Consider the following 16,656-nt stretch of genomic DNA (forward strand, 5'->3'; position numbering starts at 1 on the left):
ATTACATTCTTTAATTTGAAGCATTTGTTTTTTAACACTTATTTATCTGGCAAAAGTCATGCTACCTGGAAAACGATTATGCCAACAGAGCTGAACACCAGGCGTTGTTTCTAAGATTTTGTTTTTGTACACTAATTTCCTGTTCCTGCCTTGGTTCAACATTGACCTACAGTCCATGCCTTATTCTGCAAACACAGTGTAGTGTTTTCTGTTTTGCAGCCAATTTATTACCAACACTTTTGGTGGTTAAGCTAATCGGGCTGAATTCATGTGATGTTTTGACAGTTCATATAATTTTTTCCATTTTAAGCTTAAAGCGGTTGTCACCGCTAAGGTCGGGTTATGCTGAAATGCATAACTGAATAATTAATTAAATTGTTTTTAAACTAAATGACATGAAGTGCAGTCACGTACAACCAACATTTCCCTTTAAAAAAAAGCTACCTCATGAAAAGTACCAGAGCCAAATGTGGATTTGGGAGACTGAAAGACAAGATAGGAAGTCTAGCAGGTAACGGGTGTTGAGATTGACAGAAAAGCCTCTCCTACACAACTTTTTCAAAGTACAGTTCGACTCCAGAGCTTCAAAGTCAGACAAATCCTTGCATAAGCAATCCAATGTCAAAAGTGCCAAAACCTTTGACCTGGTTTCATCTAACAGTTAAAAATAAACTGAAACTTCAGGCGGAAGCCACCCAGGGAGGTAAACTCTTCAGACAACTCCAGTATCGCAAACATGTTTGCACATATCTTTAGATCAAGATTGACCTAACTCAATCGTCCAGTCCTTTAAAATCAATGGCTCAACTTTTCCGAAAGCTATTTCTGTTATCTTTCTTTCAATGTTCTTCATCTTAACTTTCATACTTGAGCTTTTATTTGTTTGGCCCTTTTTGCAGCCTTTTTCTCCAAAGTGCTTTAGTCCCTTTTTTTTAATTAACTGAAATCTGCCTCTTTTTGTATTTGTGCAGCACTGCCGAGTCAGCCAGTTCTTTATTTGTGCCCAATGAAAATCAAAAAGAGCTCCTTTGAAAAATATATGAAATGAAGCAATCACAGGGAAGGTTGATATTGGCCAATTTGACTCTTTATTTTTAACATGTATTGAGGACTTCCATCCTGTAATTGAACATGTCTTACTTTGCTGCCAGGCTGACTAATAGCAGGTTGCGAAAAAAAAGAAGCTTTTTTTGTTTCCATGGTGTACAATGCAACTGCTTGGACAGTGTCATGTAGCCTTTTCTTTTCTTTGCTCTACATGAGACTGTTTCATTAGATTTATTATGATGTTATTAGGGATGTAATGATATATCGAATATCGCGGTAAAGAAATGTCTCAATACCGTCGTGAGACTGAACAAATTTACCGCGATTTTCTAATTTTTTATGGTCCCATTGAGATCATCGATCTCTTTTTCAAGGGAGACCTGTCCAACATGGCAGCAAGTAGGTTACAACATGTACATAAAACAACAGATAACACAAAAGGACATGGTATTTACAGGGCTACATGTAGGCCTACATACCTGGAGACATTGACAAGTACCAACAGTGTATTTATATCTCGCCCTGTCAATAAGCCTCACCTTCTTGGCAAAAACTGTATTGTTTTTGAAGTGGTGTAGAGACAATGCACAGTTTTACCCACTGCTGTCACCCATGGCCAAAGCATATCTCTCTGTCCCAGCAACATCAGTACCAAGCGAGAGCTTTTTCCACAGCAGGGGATATTGTAAACGCCCAAACATCCCAGCTTCTACCTGGAGATGTGGACATGCTCATATTCCTAAAAGATAACCTTGATGATGCTGAGTGAGTTAGAGTTGAGTTACTTGAAAAACTAAAGTGAAACTAGATTTATTCTATTGCAGGGTCTGATTATTATATTGTTGACACTTTAAAATACTACTATCCTACTAAAATGCTGTACAAATCAGGTTTATTATTTAATAAAGGAAAAAAAATTCAAGTAACAAAGAAAAAAAATTCACATTTTTTTCCCTTTATTTTTCAATATCGCAATATTATCGTACCATGAGTTTTTGGTATCCCTAAAAGTTTTACATCCCTAGATGTTATATATATATATATATATATATATATATATATAATCATAATCCTTGTAGAGGAAATTAAAGTGTGGCAAAAGGAAGTCAGTTATTTTTTGTTTTTGCATAATGTATGATGAAAGTTACCAAAAAGAGCAAGGGTGATATTCACTGCCTCAGTTAAAAATTAATGGCTTCTCATTAAAAGTGAACATGTAATTATATTTATCAAATAAATATACAAACATGATCTTGGAGGATATCATATCTAAGTTTGATTATGCTGTCTTGGCTAGGAATGTGTTTATGATATTAGTAAGCCAACATGTCTATCTATCTGAAAATGTTTGCTAGATTTAGAGTTCTGCCAAGAGACACAGAGAGGATTAACATCTGTGCTGACATTGTTAACATTATGCTTCTGTTGACTCATGTTATAGCCTTTATTCTTTATAAAAACATCTGACTTACATGGCAGCATAATTATGTACCCAGAACTCCAGCAAGTTTGAACAAAAGCACTTTGCTTCAATTGTATTCTGCCTCAATCTGCTACTGTCAATTTGATTAAGTATATAATGCACCATAATCATTAAGGTTTTAAAACTTCACTCTGCTACAGGACCCTAAGGCCCTTTTACTGTGTAAATGTACTGACAAATGTAATCATCAAATTACCAAACAAATTGACAAACAGTAAAAACTTTGAGCCACTCTAATGCAGTTAATATAAATGTCCATCTCTGAATGAGAGGGTCAGTGGTTCTATCCCCATCACCTGTAGTCAATATGTCAAAGTGTCCTTGGGCAAGATACTTAACCCCAAAAAGCTCCCGTTGTCATATCTAAGTAATTGGAGTGTATGTGAGTTGTTTGGATAAAAGCCAAAGGATACAAATGACATAAGAGTCAAATAGAAGATCAGTCCTAACTAGACGTACATCTGAAATGAGAATTAATCATATTTTTAATAGATGCAGCCTTAGTACTTTGAATTTGATTGCTAGAATTGGATGGAGAAAATGTCCAAAAATGATGAAAATACTCTTTCGCCTTAATTTGCAAACAAGTTATTATGAATATGGAATCTCAAAGCCGGAGAGATTGTTTTCTGTTGTTGGAGACCCCTGCTGAGCTCAAAAGAAATGTAGAGGCCCACAGCAAACCCTGCAGACGTTCTTCCGTAGATCTGTAACCTGGAAGCAGCTTTTGGCTGTCGGATTAATATTTATTTACTGTGGGTTTGGAAATGGAAGTAGTCTGCCATCTGGTTGAGCCACAGAGAGTCCAAGAGCTTCCTCTGAACAATCCCCCACAGACTGGTCCAATAGGCAGGGAGATCCTGCTATCGGAAAGGCAGCTAAGCCAGTAGAAGTTGTATGATATTCTCTGGATCAGCATCAATCCCCTTGTAATACCAAGAAAATACTATACATGGACTGAGACTGAATCACTGAACCAACCACTTCTCAACTGGAAATTATTTTTGTTTGTTTTGTACCAACAGCACTTTAATCTATCTCCTGCGGCTGCATTTGACTTTTTGTCATTTAACTGTAACATACTGGAGTTAAAACAACAACGTCTAAAGGGTCCGTCCACTTTTCTACTTCCTTAACTATTACTTGACATCATTTGGGACATTTCAGAGACAGTTACTGCAAAGCAACCTTTAGGGGCAAGAACAATATTGTATTTGTGTCATCACCATGACCATATTTACTGACTGTTTGCCATTGGAATTCCATATTCCCCTCAGCAAGCCAATACACTTAATTGTTCCTCAAATGAGCAATAACACTGCTGCCTGTGCATTATTACGTTGTATTAGTTCTGGCACTATACAGTAAAACAAAAAAGCTGTCTAGAGAAATCCCTCTCTTACCCTGTACTTGAAAATAAGGTTTCTGTTATCAATTACAAACTATGAAAGAATGCAGGATATGTTGCCGTCAGTTCTACTGCTGCATCACTTGTTATGCCCCATGCTGGAAGTAGAGTAAAACTACTTATTCTATGGCTTCTTTTTACTCAAGAGTTTCTCTCGGGGATGGATATGAAGTGCAGCATTAGTTCTGCAGTCACGTCGTGGACTTCATCTTGTCCGCTGTCTCACTCTGAATCATGCTCTGTCTCTCCTGAGATCCTGAGAGGAACTGCTACGAGCAACATCACCTTTTTCTGTTTCTCATAAAAAGTAGAAAGTTCAAAACTCTGAAATATGTAAAACTCATGTCCTATAAAATGATATTTAGACTGTGGTTATAAATCACCATTTATAAAAGTACTAATTTGTTTGTGACCCAAAATAGTCGGATAACAAGTTTATCATTTTTGGTTTGAATAAATTACATAATATCGTTTTATAATCAATGGATTTATAACCTGGTATAATTTCCTTCGCCTTCATGTTATGTATTTTTTTTTAATACAATACGATACCTATTGTACTTGAAGTGCTGTCTCATTGTTCTTTATGTACAGTATGTAAACACAAATAAGCCGTGACAAGTTTTCACAAAAGTGCTCTTCAAATAAAGTTATTGTTATTATTCAGCACCATTGCTTCCCCCGAGGCTGCTTCCACCGCCAAGCATATGAGTGTTTATGGTTCATGACACAATTATGATTAAGATGTTAGCCTCTCAAAGCGAGGGGGAGAGGGAGGGGGATACATAGAGAGAGAGATATTTAAAATGAAAAACTGAGGGAATAAGGGAGAGAGAAACAGAAAGAGAGGGAGAGCTACGATAAGAGCCAGGCAATTTAGCATCACTGTCTCTCTCCTGGGATAAAGGCAGCGGCACACTGCTGACCTGTCACTGTGCTGGGTGTGATCGAAGAGGACTCCTTACATCTCTTTCCCATACAAAGACATCTTTATCCACTTTAAAGCCTCCATCTCTATCTTACAGGCTACTCTGACCATTAGGTTTGAGCTAAACCCAGCCAGGTTACTAATATTTCATAATTTCTTAAATCATGATTTCTTAAAACCAAGGATAACTGAAGTGTCTGATTTGACACATTATTTAAATATTGATGAATTATAAATGACAATTAACATATTTCATGTAAAATGTAGACTTGTGTTTTGCCAGTGTGACCCACAATGAGAGTTAGCAGCAGAAGTGCATTGGATATGGTTTTGCTTGTGTCTTCACTACTGGATACAAGGATGTCTACACTGACCAACAACATTCTGGTGGTCTGCATGTCATCTGAAGCCACTGCTGTCCCAATGTGTGGTTGATGACTGTGTTATTCAGATCAGCAAAGATTATACTTAATAAAATCCCTGGTTATTGTGATATTTATATATTTCGCAAGTCAATATGAGTGTGTTACTGTGTTTAAGCAAATAAGAAAGTTTCAATCAGCAAAGACTGCTTTTCGCCATCGTCTGAACACTTCATGTTTCTATACTTAATTCCTCAACTCCTTCCCCTACCCTCCTCCCCCCTAAACTGTTTATTTCCCATCTTGGCCTTTCTTAGTAAGCTATGGAGGTTTTACTTCTCTGCCTCGTTGAAGTCCAACACATCTTAATCACAGCGGGGTGCCGATCCAGACTCTGAGCTTAGCAGTGTCAATCCCACTTCTCTCTTTGCTTCTGCTTGCACTTTTGTCTCTATATCTGGAAGGGAATGTCTTCTGGGTTCCTTCTTTCTGCTTGACTTCCTTGCTGATTCTATATGCTTCATATTCAGTCTATGATTAGATGTTTTTGTAGATAATTAATTAATGCTAACGGAGAACCTTTTAGCTTTGATAGCATTACAGATTGAAAGTTGATTTGTTCTTGTTTAGGATTGCATCAGGGTTTACAGACTCAGCAGGAAAAGGTTGTTTTTAGATGAAAATATGTTTGGTAAATTATAAATAAGTAAGGTGTGCAGGTATCCATAGTACCATTGGTGCTGTCAAGTTTCCATTGTGTTTTATAGCTTAATAATGGAATAACCAAACTACCTTCACCTCTTATGACCATGAAGAAAATCATGTTAGGAAATGTGTTTTACTGGGTTTCATTAACATTGTGATTGTTTCACTATGTATTTAAACTACTTCACTTAGTTAAAGGGGACCTATCATGCAAAATGCACTTTTGCACGTCTTTTATACATGAATATGTGTCCCTGGTGTGTCAGGGAACTCACCAAGTGTCAGAAAACACAACCCTCGCTCTTTTCCTCCATACCCAAATCTCTAAAAACGGGGCTGCAACGGATCTGATACAGACTGATCCAGATTTGAAATATCTCTGACGTCAGAAACAAGGAGCTCCGCCTATATGGCCAACTCTCCACCTATCAGGGGAATGAGAGGTTGCGTGGCATGGTAACAGAATGGTAACAGCATGGTAACAGCATGGTAACAGCATGGTAACAGCATGGTAACAGCATGGTAACATGGCGCTCGTGCCTCGCCCCCCTCCTTTGCCGGGGGGCGTGGTCAGCTGCAGCTCATTTGCCATAGAATCAGCCCTTGTGAAGACAGGGCTGGAATAGAGCAAATAGAGCGAAATGAGGCTTGGCTAAAATGCATGATCTGTTTGGTATTTTGAAAATATATTATTCAAATATAGCATGATACGTCCACTTTAGTTAAATAAAGACAATGGGAAGACGATTTAGTGGGTGGAAAGTGGGTGGTCATACCTTAGACCTTGTTTTTTCTCTGGGATTAGATGTTGATCACATCCGTTGTGAGGATCTACTGATCAGTGATCATAAATGTATTTTCTTTAATCTATCTGTAAAAACCGACCCCATGTGCCTCAAAACATCATTACGTCGTTCACGCATTATTACACAGAGTACAGCTGATCAGTTCGCAGCTCACTTTTGCTGTGATAATAACACTAACATGATCGATGTAGAGCTTTTAATACAGTCTTTTAATCAGCATTGCTCCACATTGCTGGACATAGTGGCACCACTAAAGGATAGGACTAGAGCTATCTGCAATACTTCTCCATGGATAATGGACGCTGTCTGCTTCCTGAGGCGGAAGTGTCGCAGGACAGAACGAATATGGAAAACCACTGGGCTGGAAGTGCATCGCCTTTATCTCGAAGATCTAAGATTGTCTTTTAATGCATTAGTAAAATAAGCCCGGACTGCTTACTTTGCTAAGTTAATAACATCTTCAAAGAAAAATCCCAAGATCCTATTTGACACAATTAATAACATTGTTTCACCGCCACTAACTACATTACCATGTCTTTCGAATAATGACTGTAACAAGTTCCTTATCTTCTTTGTAGATAAGTTAGCATCTATTAGGTCCAGTATTAATCCTGGGATTTCACTGCCCAACTCTAGCCCCTCTCCATCCCTTTCTATGCTTGGCTCCTTTGAACCTATCAACTCACAAGACCTGATGGATTTAATTAGGAAAATTAAGCCATCTTCGTGCCCCCTGGATGTAATACCGACTTCCCTATTTTAAAAAGTTTTACCAACCATTTGCAGTGCTGTATCAACTATTATTAATACTTCCTTGTCTACAGGATGTGTCTCTTCCTATTTTAAGCATGCCACTATTCAGCCCATATTAAAGAAAACTAACTTAGATCCAGCCTTTCCCGTGAACTACAGGCCTATATCTAAACTATCCTTTCTCTCAAAAGTTCTAGAGAAGGTCGTGGCCAACCAACTCACTGCTGCACTGGAAAGGCACAATATTTACGATAAGTTACAGTCAGGTTTTCGGAAAAAGCACTCCACTGAAACGGCTCTCCTGAGGGTTTCTAACGACATCCTGATGGCTTCTGATGTGGGTGATTGCTCTGTGTTAGTACTCCTTGACCTAAGTTCGGCGTTTGACACTTTAGACCACCATATCCTGATCAAGAGGTTACGTGACTGGGTGGGCATATCTGGCATAGCATTAGACTGGTTTGCATCATATCTATCTGGCATAGCATTAGACTGGTTTGCATCATATCTTGCGGATAGAAGTTTCACCGTCTCCATTGGAGACTTTGTGTCAGACACTTCTCCACTATTCGGTGTGTCCCGCAGGGCTCGGTCTTGGGGCCTCTGTTATTCTCCCTATATTTGCTACCCTTAGGATAGATCATAAATAGTTTTAACATTACATATCACTTATATGCGGACGATATCCAGCTCACATTTCATTCAAACCTAGTGAGGCTTTTAGGATATCAAGACTCTTAGAATGTCTTTGCGCCATTAAGGACTGGACGGCAGATAACTTCTTACAACTCAATGCTGATAAGACGGAGGTTCTGGTTGTTGCACCAGAAATGATTACAACCTTGATTCTGAAAAGTCTTGGACCTTATTCATCTGCTGCCAACTCCAAACTACCCAACTTAGGGGTAATATTTGACCGATCCGCATCGTTTGATACCCATGTTAAGCAACTGACGAGACATGTTTCTTCCACCTACAAAATATTAGCAAACTGAGATCTGTAGTTTCAACACCCGACCTAGAAATTATTATCCATGCATTTATTTAATCTCGCATTGATTACTGCAACGCGTTGTTCTCCTCTCTCAGCTTGTCTGCCCTTGGTCGTCTGCAGTCAGTCCAGAATGCAGCTGCAAGACTTCTCTCCCGGTCAAACAAATGGTCCCACATTATCCCGATACTCAGATCCCTTCACTGGCTCCCTGTAGCCTATAGGATTAAGTTTAAAATCCTCACTCTCACCTACAGAGCTTTGCACGGTCAGACTCCTGCTTATGTGTCCGACTTAATTCCCCTTATACATCAGCCCGCCCACTCAGGTCTCACAGGCAAAATGTACTGTCTGTCCCACGTACCCACCTTAAGACCCGCGGTGTTTTGCAGCAGTGGCTCCTAAATTATGGAATGCTCTGCCTGCTCATCTACGGTCTGCGGCGTCTGTTGACTCTTTTAAAACTACACTGAACAAAAATATAAATGCAACACTTTTGTTTTTGCTCCATTTTTCTTGAGATGAAATCAAAGATCTGAAACATTTTCTATATACACAAAATAACCATTTCTCTCAAATATTGTTCACAAATCTGAAAAAATCTGTGATAGTGAGCATAATCCATCCCACCTCACAGGTGTGGCATATCAAGATGCTGATTAGACAGCATGATTATTGCACAGGTGTGCCTTAGGCTGGCCACAATAAAAGGCCACTCTGAAACGTGCAGTTTTGCTTTATTGGGGGGGCCTGGGGGGGTCCGAAAGCCCTAGGGTTAAACCCTAACCCTAACATGTGACCCATTGAGCATGTTTGGGATGCTCTGGATCGTGTATACGACAGCGTGTTCCAGTTCCTGCCAGTATCCAGCAACTTCGCACAGCCATTGAAGAGGAGTGGACCAACATTCCACAGGCCACAATCAACAACCTGATCAACTCTATGCGAAGGAGATGGTTGACATGTTAGGGTTAGGGTTTAACCCTAGGGTTTTCGGACCCCCCCAGACCCCTCCAATAAAGCAAAACTGCACGTTTCAGAGCGGCCTTTTATTGTGGCCAGCCTAAGGCACACCTGTGCAATAATCATGCTGTCTAATCAGCATCTTCATATGCCACACCTGTGAGGTGGATGGATTATCTCGGCAAAGGAGAAGTGCTCACTATCACAGATTTGTGAACAATATTTGAGAGAAATGGTTATTTTGTGTATATGAAAAAAATGGGAGCAAAAACAAAAGTGTTGCATTTATATTTTTGTTCAGTGTATTTTAAAGACATTCCTGTTTGGTCAGGCGTTTGGGTAACCGGTGTGCTTGATCCTATTCCATTTAATACTATGTTTTTATTTTTGTTTGTTTTAAATTTCATTTGTAAGTTTTGTTTTATTGTGTTTTTATTGTGTCTTAAATTATGCTCTGGTGCTTTTATGACTTCTTAACATGTGGGTTCATTGATCATTGTATGCCTCCTATATGGATGTCTTATTGTTTTGTCAAGCACTTTGAGACTTTCTCTGTGAAAAGCGCTTTATAAATAAACTTTACTTACTTACTTACTTTAAATTATTCGGAGATGCATGTTTTAAACTGCTGTTCTTCCGGTCTGCATCCTGTACTATATTGTGAGACATTCAACCTCTCACTATTGCTTCTGGCATTATATATTGCACCTTCAAATTGGATTGGCATTAAAAATGAATTGCATTTTAGGGAACATTATTCAACACCACCCCATTCACACATGAATACATCTGGGATTCAAAGTTACATGGTGGATTCTTTAACCTCCAGGCTCTTTCCACCCCAATGTGACCAGAGTGCTTAAAAACATGATTTTAAGAACACATGCTATAAAAGATGTGGTTCCTCACTCCTAATTATAAATACACAGATCAGTATCACATCTTTCACACAGGATAAAAGCAAGGTATTTGCCAAATGATCCTTATTATGCTCAACAATGCCGTTAAAGAAAAAATCTGCATTTGCACCTGCAAAAAGAAAATGGTCAAAGTTACTCAGCTGTTTAAGTGTTCATTACCCTCCCAGTTAGGCATGGCCCCAGGCCTGGACTCACATCATAACAGCAGAATTAGCAAGTGCAATTGGATGGTTTCTTATTATTTTGCCTTTTTTAGTTTAGTTACTTGAAGTAGCTCTGTAAGATCCTTAACATTTCATTTCAAACCTTTATTTAGACAGATTGGTCCCTTGAGATCATCGATCTCATTTACAATGTGGCTTTTATTAAAATGTTTTTTTTTTTTTTTTTTACCTTTTTCAGTATAGTATCTGTAAATATTAGCCTAATTGTTCTCCGCTGCAATGGGCAGTAAGCTGCTACAGCACACAACAATAAAGGGTTGTGCTAGGAATGTATCCTCAGTGAGCAAAAAAAGCAAAAAAACTACTGCACTTCTGTAAGACAACAAAAAATGCATGTATCTCAGTTGCTTCGATGGCATAAGGGAAGTCTGTTTTTTATTCTGTCTTATTTTGTTATCTTTTCATTTTGGCCTTAGTAGATATATTCTTAAAATGAATTGCAAAGATCTGCAAGGCAGCATCACTCTTATAAGTGTAATAGTATTAGTAGTATCTTCAGAAGTTATTGATCTTTAAATAAACAACATAGTTGATTTAGTATGGAACATGTTTTCATCACCGTTTCATCAGATTATTTTTGCTCTTTGCCTCCAATGGTCTGCACTGCTTCGGTGCTGCTCTCTGTTTCTGTTGAAGGGTTATACAAGGCAAATAAAAAAAACTTGTAGTGAACTTCACCCATAGTATAACAAATTAATTGCTATAGGGGCCCTTTAGACCAAGGAAAAGGACAGTTAATATTAAAAGAAGAGTTGTGGGGTAAATGTTAGGACAGTAGCTAATGGACCAGGATAATGGGAGATTGCACAGCATAAAAAGAAAACCAACACATGCTGAAACTAAAATCCTTACCCTGAGCGCAGGTTATCAAAAAAAACAAGAGCTAATAATCTATAGCTATTAGCTTGTAGCCTAGTAGGCTAGCTTCTGCTTTCTGCTAGCAATTATGATCATGACCCTGAAAAACAGACCGTGAAATACTTAGTGACTATTCAGTCAGCTGTTCACTTTTCTCCACTTGCCCATTTACCCACACATTGCAATGGCCAATAAACTGCCCCTGGCTGTCGGCCATTTTGTATATTCACACATTTGGAGGCGTGCGAGCCCCAGTAATGGCGTATCCATTGGCAGCAGCGTGCAGTTCCTGGTAGCGATCCACATGTTGTCTATAAAAGTCCTAATGGGGCGCTGCCTGGCTATTTGGCAACGGGAATAACCAATAACAATTTGTAAAACCTCATTTCTCTCTCTAATCAGAAACAGACTTTGTTTTTGGACCATTGGGATTTCTTCAGGCTCTCTGAATGAATAGTTGGCTTTAGCAAGAGTTACCATTGGACAGCAAGGGTGTAGGGAAAAGACTCAAAGGCCGATGATTTGATTTGCCTCCAATTTGCCCCTTATTTTCTTCCTCCCTGGCTCTTTAACTCTGCTTTCTTAACACACACACCTTCACTCTTATGTGAGTGGCTATTATTTAGCTCGTAACCAAGTACTTTCTTTTCTCAGTCAGCCGGTAGCCTAAGTGCGTATTGGAAAGCTATCAGTACTCCTTGCATGTAGGTTGAGTATGTGGAAAGCACAGACGAGAGAAAAAAATATTTCAATAGTGCATTACATTTATTTGATTTATAAGAAGCTAAATCCACAATGCAATACAGTACATGTGCAGGAATATGATAAACAAATAGGCCATGATTGCGTTTTCAAAGTGTAGACAAAATATTATGTATTTGTTTTCATGTTTGGATTTTTTACGAGAGTTCCATTTCTATTTGTTAAGCTAATGTAGAAGATGAACTCATATGATGTCAACCAACACTTAAAATATAAAAAGTACTTATATCTGCATAGCCCTATATATATAATATACAGATACTGCTACATAATATATGCAAGGAATTAAACTATACTACTAAATACTCATTAACATTAAAACTGTCCAAGGTAACAGTTAACTGATGGTATTAGCAAACTAGTCTTCCGGACATTGTACTGTATGCTGATATCTCACATTTGTATGGAAAACATGCTACTGAGGTAAACGTGTTCTGCAGGTAGAAGAGCTTTGCAGAGCAGCTGTTTTGCACACGCAGTTCAACAATGTGCATTGTGACCACCTGTGCGAACTGATTTGTTTACCCATGCTTATTGTGGGGATGGAGGCTAAGGTGAGAGAAGGGGGGGGGAAAAAATATATAACTTATAATATATCGCTTAGTATTCCTTTTTCCGTTCAGGGCACTATTAGAAAGTCACACATTCCCTCATGCCCTTTTCTTGTGTGTACTAAGCATATACCCTAGAATATGCTAAACTTGTATTATACATTTGTATTAACCATATTGTACCCATTGGCAAGCAATTGGTAAGCAAGTAGCATTGCTGACTGGCCATTGTACCTTTGTGAAAAGTAATACCCTTCTTGAATCACCTTCACTAAGCTGTGTCAATGATTATTTACTATTTAGATATAGTATATACATACTACTCAGTTAAGGTTGTAAATGTTTCCTCCCTATATTTCTCACATTTTCGAGATTTATTAAATTCTCAAAAACCCTGTCTCATAACTTTGATGTTGTTAGACTTTTTCATCTTCTTGGTGCTATCGGCTTACCAAATTGTACTGACGTGATCTGGTTTGTTTTGAGGTTTTTGCTTCATATTAGATTCAGGGTCAGTTATCTGAAGCTGTCACATCAGATCAGAACAAATCAAACCCAGAGAGAGGAAATGGAAAACCTGCCAGTCAGTCTTTGAATATTGTGTTGTGTTGTTTTTATCATTATCAAATGCCCTGGTTTAAATAAACATCACCTGAACTGTATCTGGACAGCTGTTTGTTCCAGGGTCAACACAGTGTGTCTGCCATTTTCTAGCATCCATTGTTGGAAGCTCTGTGCTGTGGCAGGTGCTTGCAGATGGAAACATAAAATAAAATGTGATGCAGGATCAGGTGTGTTATAACATATATCACCACTCACAGGCTGCAGCTTTCTATGAGGACTTTGCCAAAGAACTGATCAAATCCTCAGTTACTTGTGGCTCATATAGCTGTTTGTTGTATATTGTAGTTGTTCTATATGTAAACCAAACTTAAAGAACCAACTTATACTGTTGTTACTTTGATAGAGAAGATATTGTGTGTTATGTGCATCCAATCCGAGATAATCTCCACAACTATTGCCATGAATTTGGGTTTAGCTATTCAAGGTCCACAGAGGATAATTCAACATCATTTCTGCAAAACCTTGGCCTGGCACCAGTATCAGCTTTCCATAAACACCATTAGTATTATGTCTTATATCTTGTATTGAGCGGTGGTTAGTAAAACTGAGTATCTGGTTCAGCATGAGGTGTCCTTTTGGTGTACTTTACTTCACTAGGTACACCATTGTGTATTCCAAGAACTGCAAAATAACCGATTCCCTCAATGAGTCAATTATGTAGTCTATGTATATATCTGGGACTGCATGATGAGATTGTAGTGGATGTCTGTGGCCTTTTCTTGCAAGTAATCACCCAAACTCATATGCTCCTGTCTAATGCAATTATTAGTTTCTGAAAGACATCACTCATTAGGTTGGTTCATGAGTAAGCTGGCAATGTCAAGGTTGTTACTGAGCATATGTATTTCCCAACTCGGGGAAATGGTGGTGGATTTTGCCATTTTTAATGACCCAATTGTTTCTTCCTCATATTAATTTCTGTCAAAGCTCAAAATAGGCTTGGTTTTTAGCTCATTGATTATGGTTTTGCTGGGTTCAAATGCAGCTCTGCCAATCAGAGCTTTGAAGGCATGTTCAAAAAAGGGGACTTTAGCATGGACAGAAATAGTCAAGCAAACAAAAATCCCAGAAACGTTATAACTTTCATTCTGCATAGTGAACAATGCGGGATCTAGTGGACCCTAATGAGCTTTGTTTGTTTTTTGGTATTCCAGCTTTGTTTACTCTCATTGTACTGATTCCCCTATTCTCCGCCTGCCTCAACATTCCAAAGATGTGCCTCTTCATCTCCCTGCATCTCCCGTCAAACAAAAATGAAAATCCGATCGTACACAATTAGATTTCCTTGTTTTTGCTGACTGGTACTTTGGAGTCTCGTCTATAGCTTTCAGCACTTTTTCACTGGGCCTCTGTCTTGTGCCATTTGTTTCAGTTAGTGGGTATTGTGCCTGGTTGTCAAAAACGATTGGCTTTGGTGGTCTGAGACTTGCACTCCAAAGCACGGTGGACACTAGTAAATTGTATTTTTCCACAGAGTTATTAGGCTATTATTATGGCGCTTGAAGTGAACAATGCCTCCTCGTCTTCATAGGCACACAATTAGAATCATCGTTAATCGGCACTATCAGCACATCAATGGGGCAGAGGGGGTATAATGGAGTTATAGACCACTTATGGGGCAATCAATCAATGCGATTGCTAACTAAACTGTCTTTCATCGTGCTTGTACAGAGTGGCCGGTCAGTATTGGAGTGGAGTCTGTGAGATGAATGTTTATGGCATGTTATTTGTACTAATGCTCAGATATAACACATCGTTTATCTTAAGGTCATTTTCTACACAGTCTCTGCAGCTGCTAACAAATCTCTAAGCTATCATGGCTCGCTTCACCATGGAGGCCCAATGGATTCAATAATTGAAGAATACACAACAGCCAGAGAAGAAAATTATACTGTAAATTGTTGCTGTTAATTATACAAAGAGTGTCCAGCACCAACAAGCAAATAAAGTTAACATTTATCAGACCAAGCCACATATGTTTCTCTCAGAGGACTTAATAGAAGATAAAGGAGGAGTGAATATTGGACTTATATTCAACACAACTATAACATTATGAAAATGTTTCCCTACTGAATGTTAAAATAGGAAATTTCACTGACATTTCCTTCAATAATAATACATGTATTTTTCTTTCTGTCTCATTTCAGATGACCCAAGAACAGTGCACTCATAGGAACAATGTCCAGAGTTCAGAGAAACCCCAAGTGTACAAAGTGGGAATATACGGCTGGAGGAAACGCTGCCTTTACTTCTTTGTCCTGCTGCTGATGATCTTGATCCTGATCAACTTGGCACTAACTATCTGGATCCTCAAGGTCATGAACTTCACCATAGTAAGTCATCATTTATCTTTTATTTCTTGGGAAACAAGTACCAATGAAGTGCATGAAGTAGTCCTCATAAAGACCTTTTTTTCAGGGGTGGGATTAGTTGAATCCTTCTATGAAAAATATTTGAGTTACCCAACTTATCATCCCGGCAGTGGCGAACCGTGTCTACCACAACTGGACCTTCTGTAGACACACCCCCCTGTACGCCCCTTGAAGGCTCTGACAGTTCACCACTGCATCCCGGGTTATTCATTAAATGTTTAACAGTGACCCTCCGATAACACGGTCACATACTGTATACATATTTGATGGTCCTACCAACACTCTATCTTACATGTCATACAGACCTACATTTGCTCCACACTGATTGTGTGTTCTTCTTCACAATCCATCTGTATCACATAGGTTACGATTTTATCTGCTTGTCACATGCTGCCTTAGTTTGGTTCAGTTTTCAGAGTAGTGTGATCGACACACTTTGTAATTACTCTTTGTTGCTACTATGGACAAGGCCTGTAGTTGGTCTAAAATGTGTTTACCATCAGAACTCAAATCAATAGAGTAAAGTAATTGGTACTGCCCAATGATTTCCCTGACATTTTCTCCAGTATATTTATTTTGTGACTGTGGATTTTACCAGAAGCTGTGAAGTATTATTGATTTAATAACACTTTTGTTCTAAACTATTAATGCTAGCAATCCTTGCTTTGTTGTGTTTATTCCATCATAATGTTTTTGTTGTTGTTTATTTTCATTAACCTGATGAATCGTTCATCAGATTAATATCCCAACAAACTCAAAGTAAAAACAACTTAATTTCCCATGTTACAATCGGGGCATACTGACACCAGGAACCAAATGCATGAAACTTTGTCTATAGTAGGTTCATGAGTTAACCTCTGCTTACACAAATAGAATATTTAGATAGACACACTTACAAA

The 16,656-nt window shown here is 38.5% G+C and overlaps 1 protein-coding gene across 1 annotated transcript in view; it reads left to right on the forward strand.

The window, feature by feature from the left end:
* The window catches only part of sgcd (sarcoglycan, delta (dystrophin-associated glycoprotein)), a 125,302-nt gene that overhangs the window by 12,653 nt on the left and 95,993 nt on the right, over positions 1-16,656 (forward strand). The window contains exon 2 of the mRNA XM_079648201.1: positions 15,533-15,718. Within this exon, the coding sequence (XP_079504327.1) occupies positions 15,533-15,718 (186 nt within the window). The remainder of the gene's footprint in view (positions 1-15,532; positions 15,719-16,656) is intronic.

Source organism: Notothenia rossii, assembly GCF_949606895.1.
Source record: "Notothenia rossii genome assembly, chromosome: 9".
In the NCBI taxonomy this organism is placed as follows: Eukaryota; Metazoa; Chordata; class Actinopteri; order Perciformes; family Nototheniidae; genus Notothenia; species Notothenia rossii.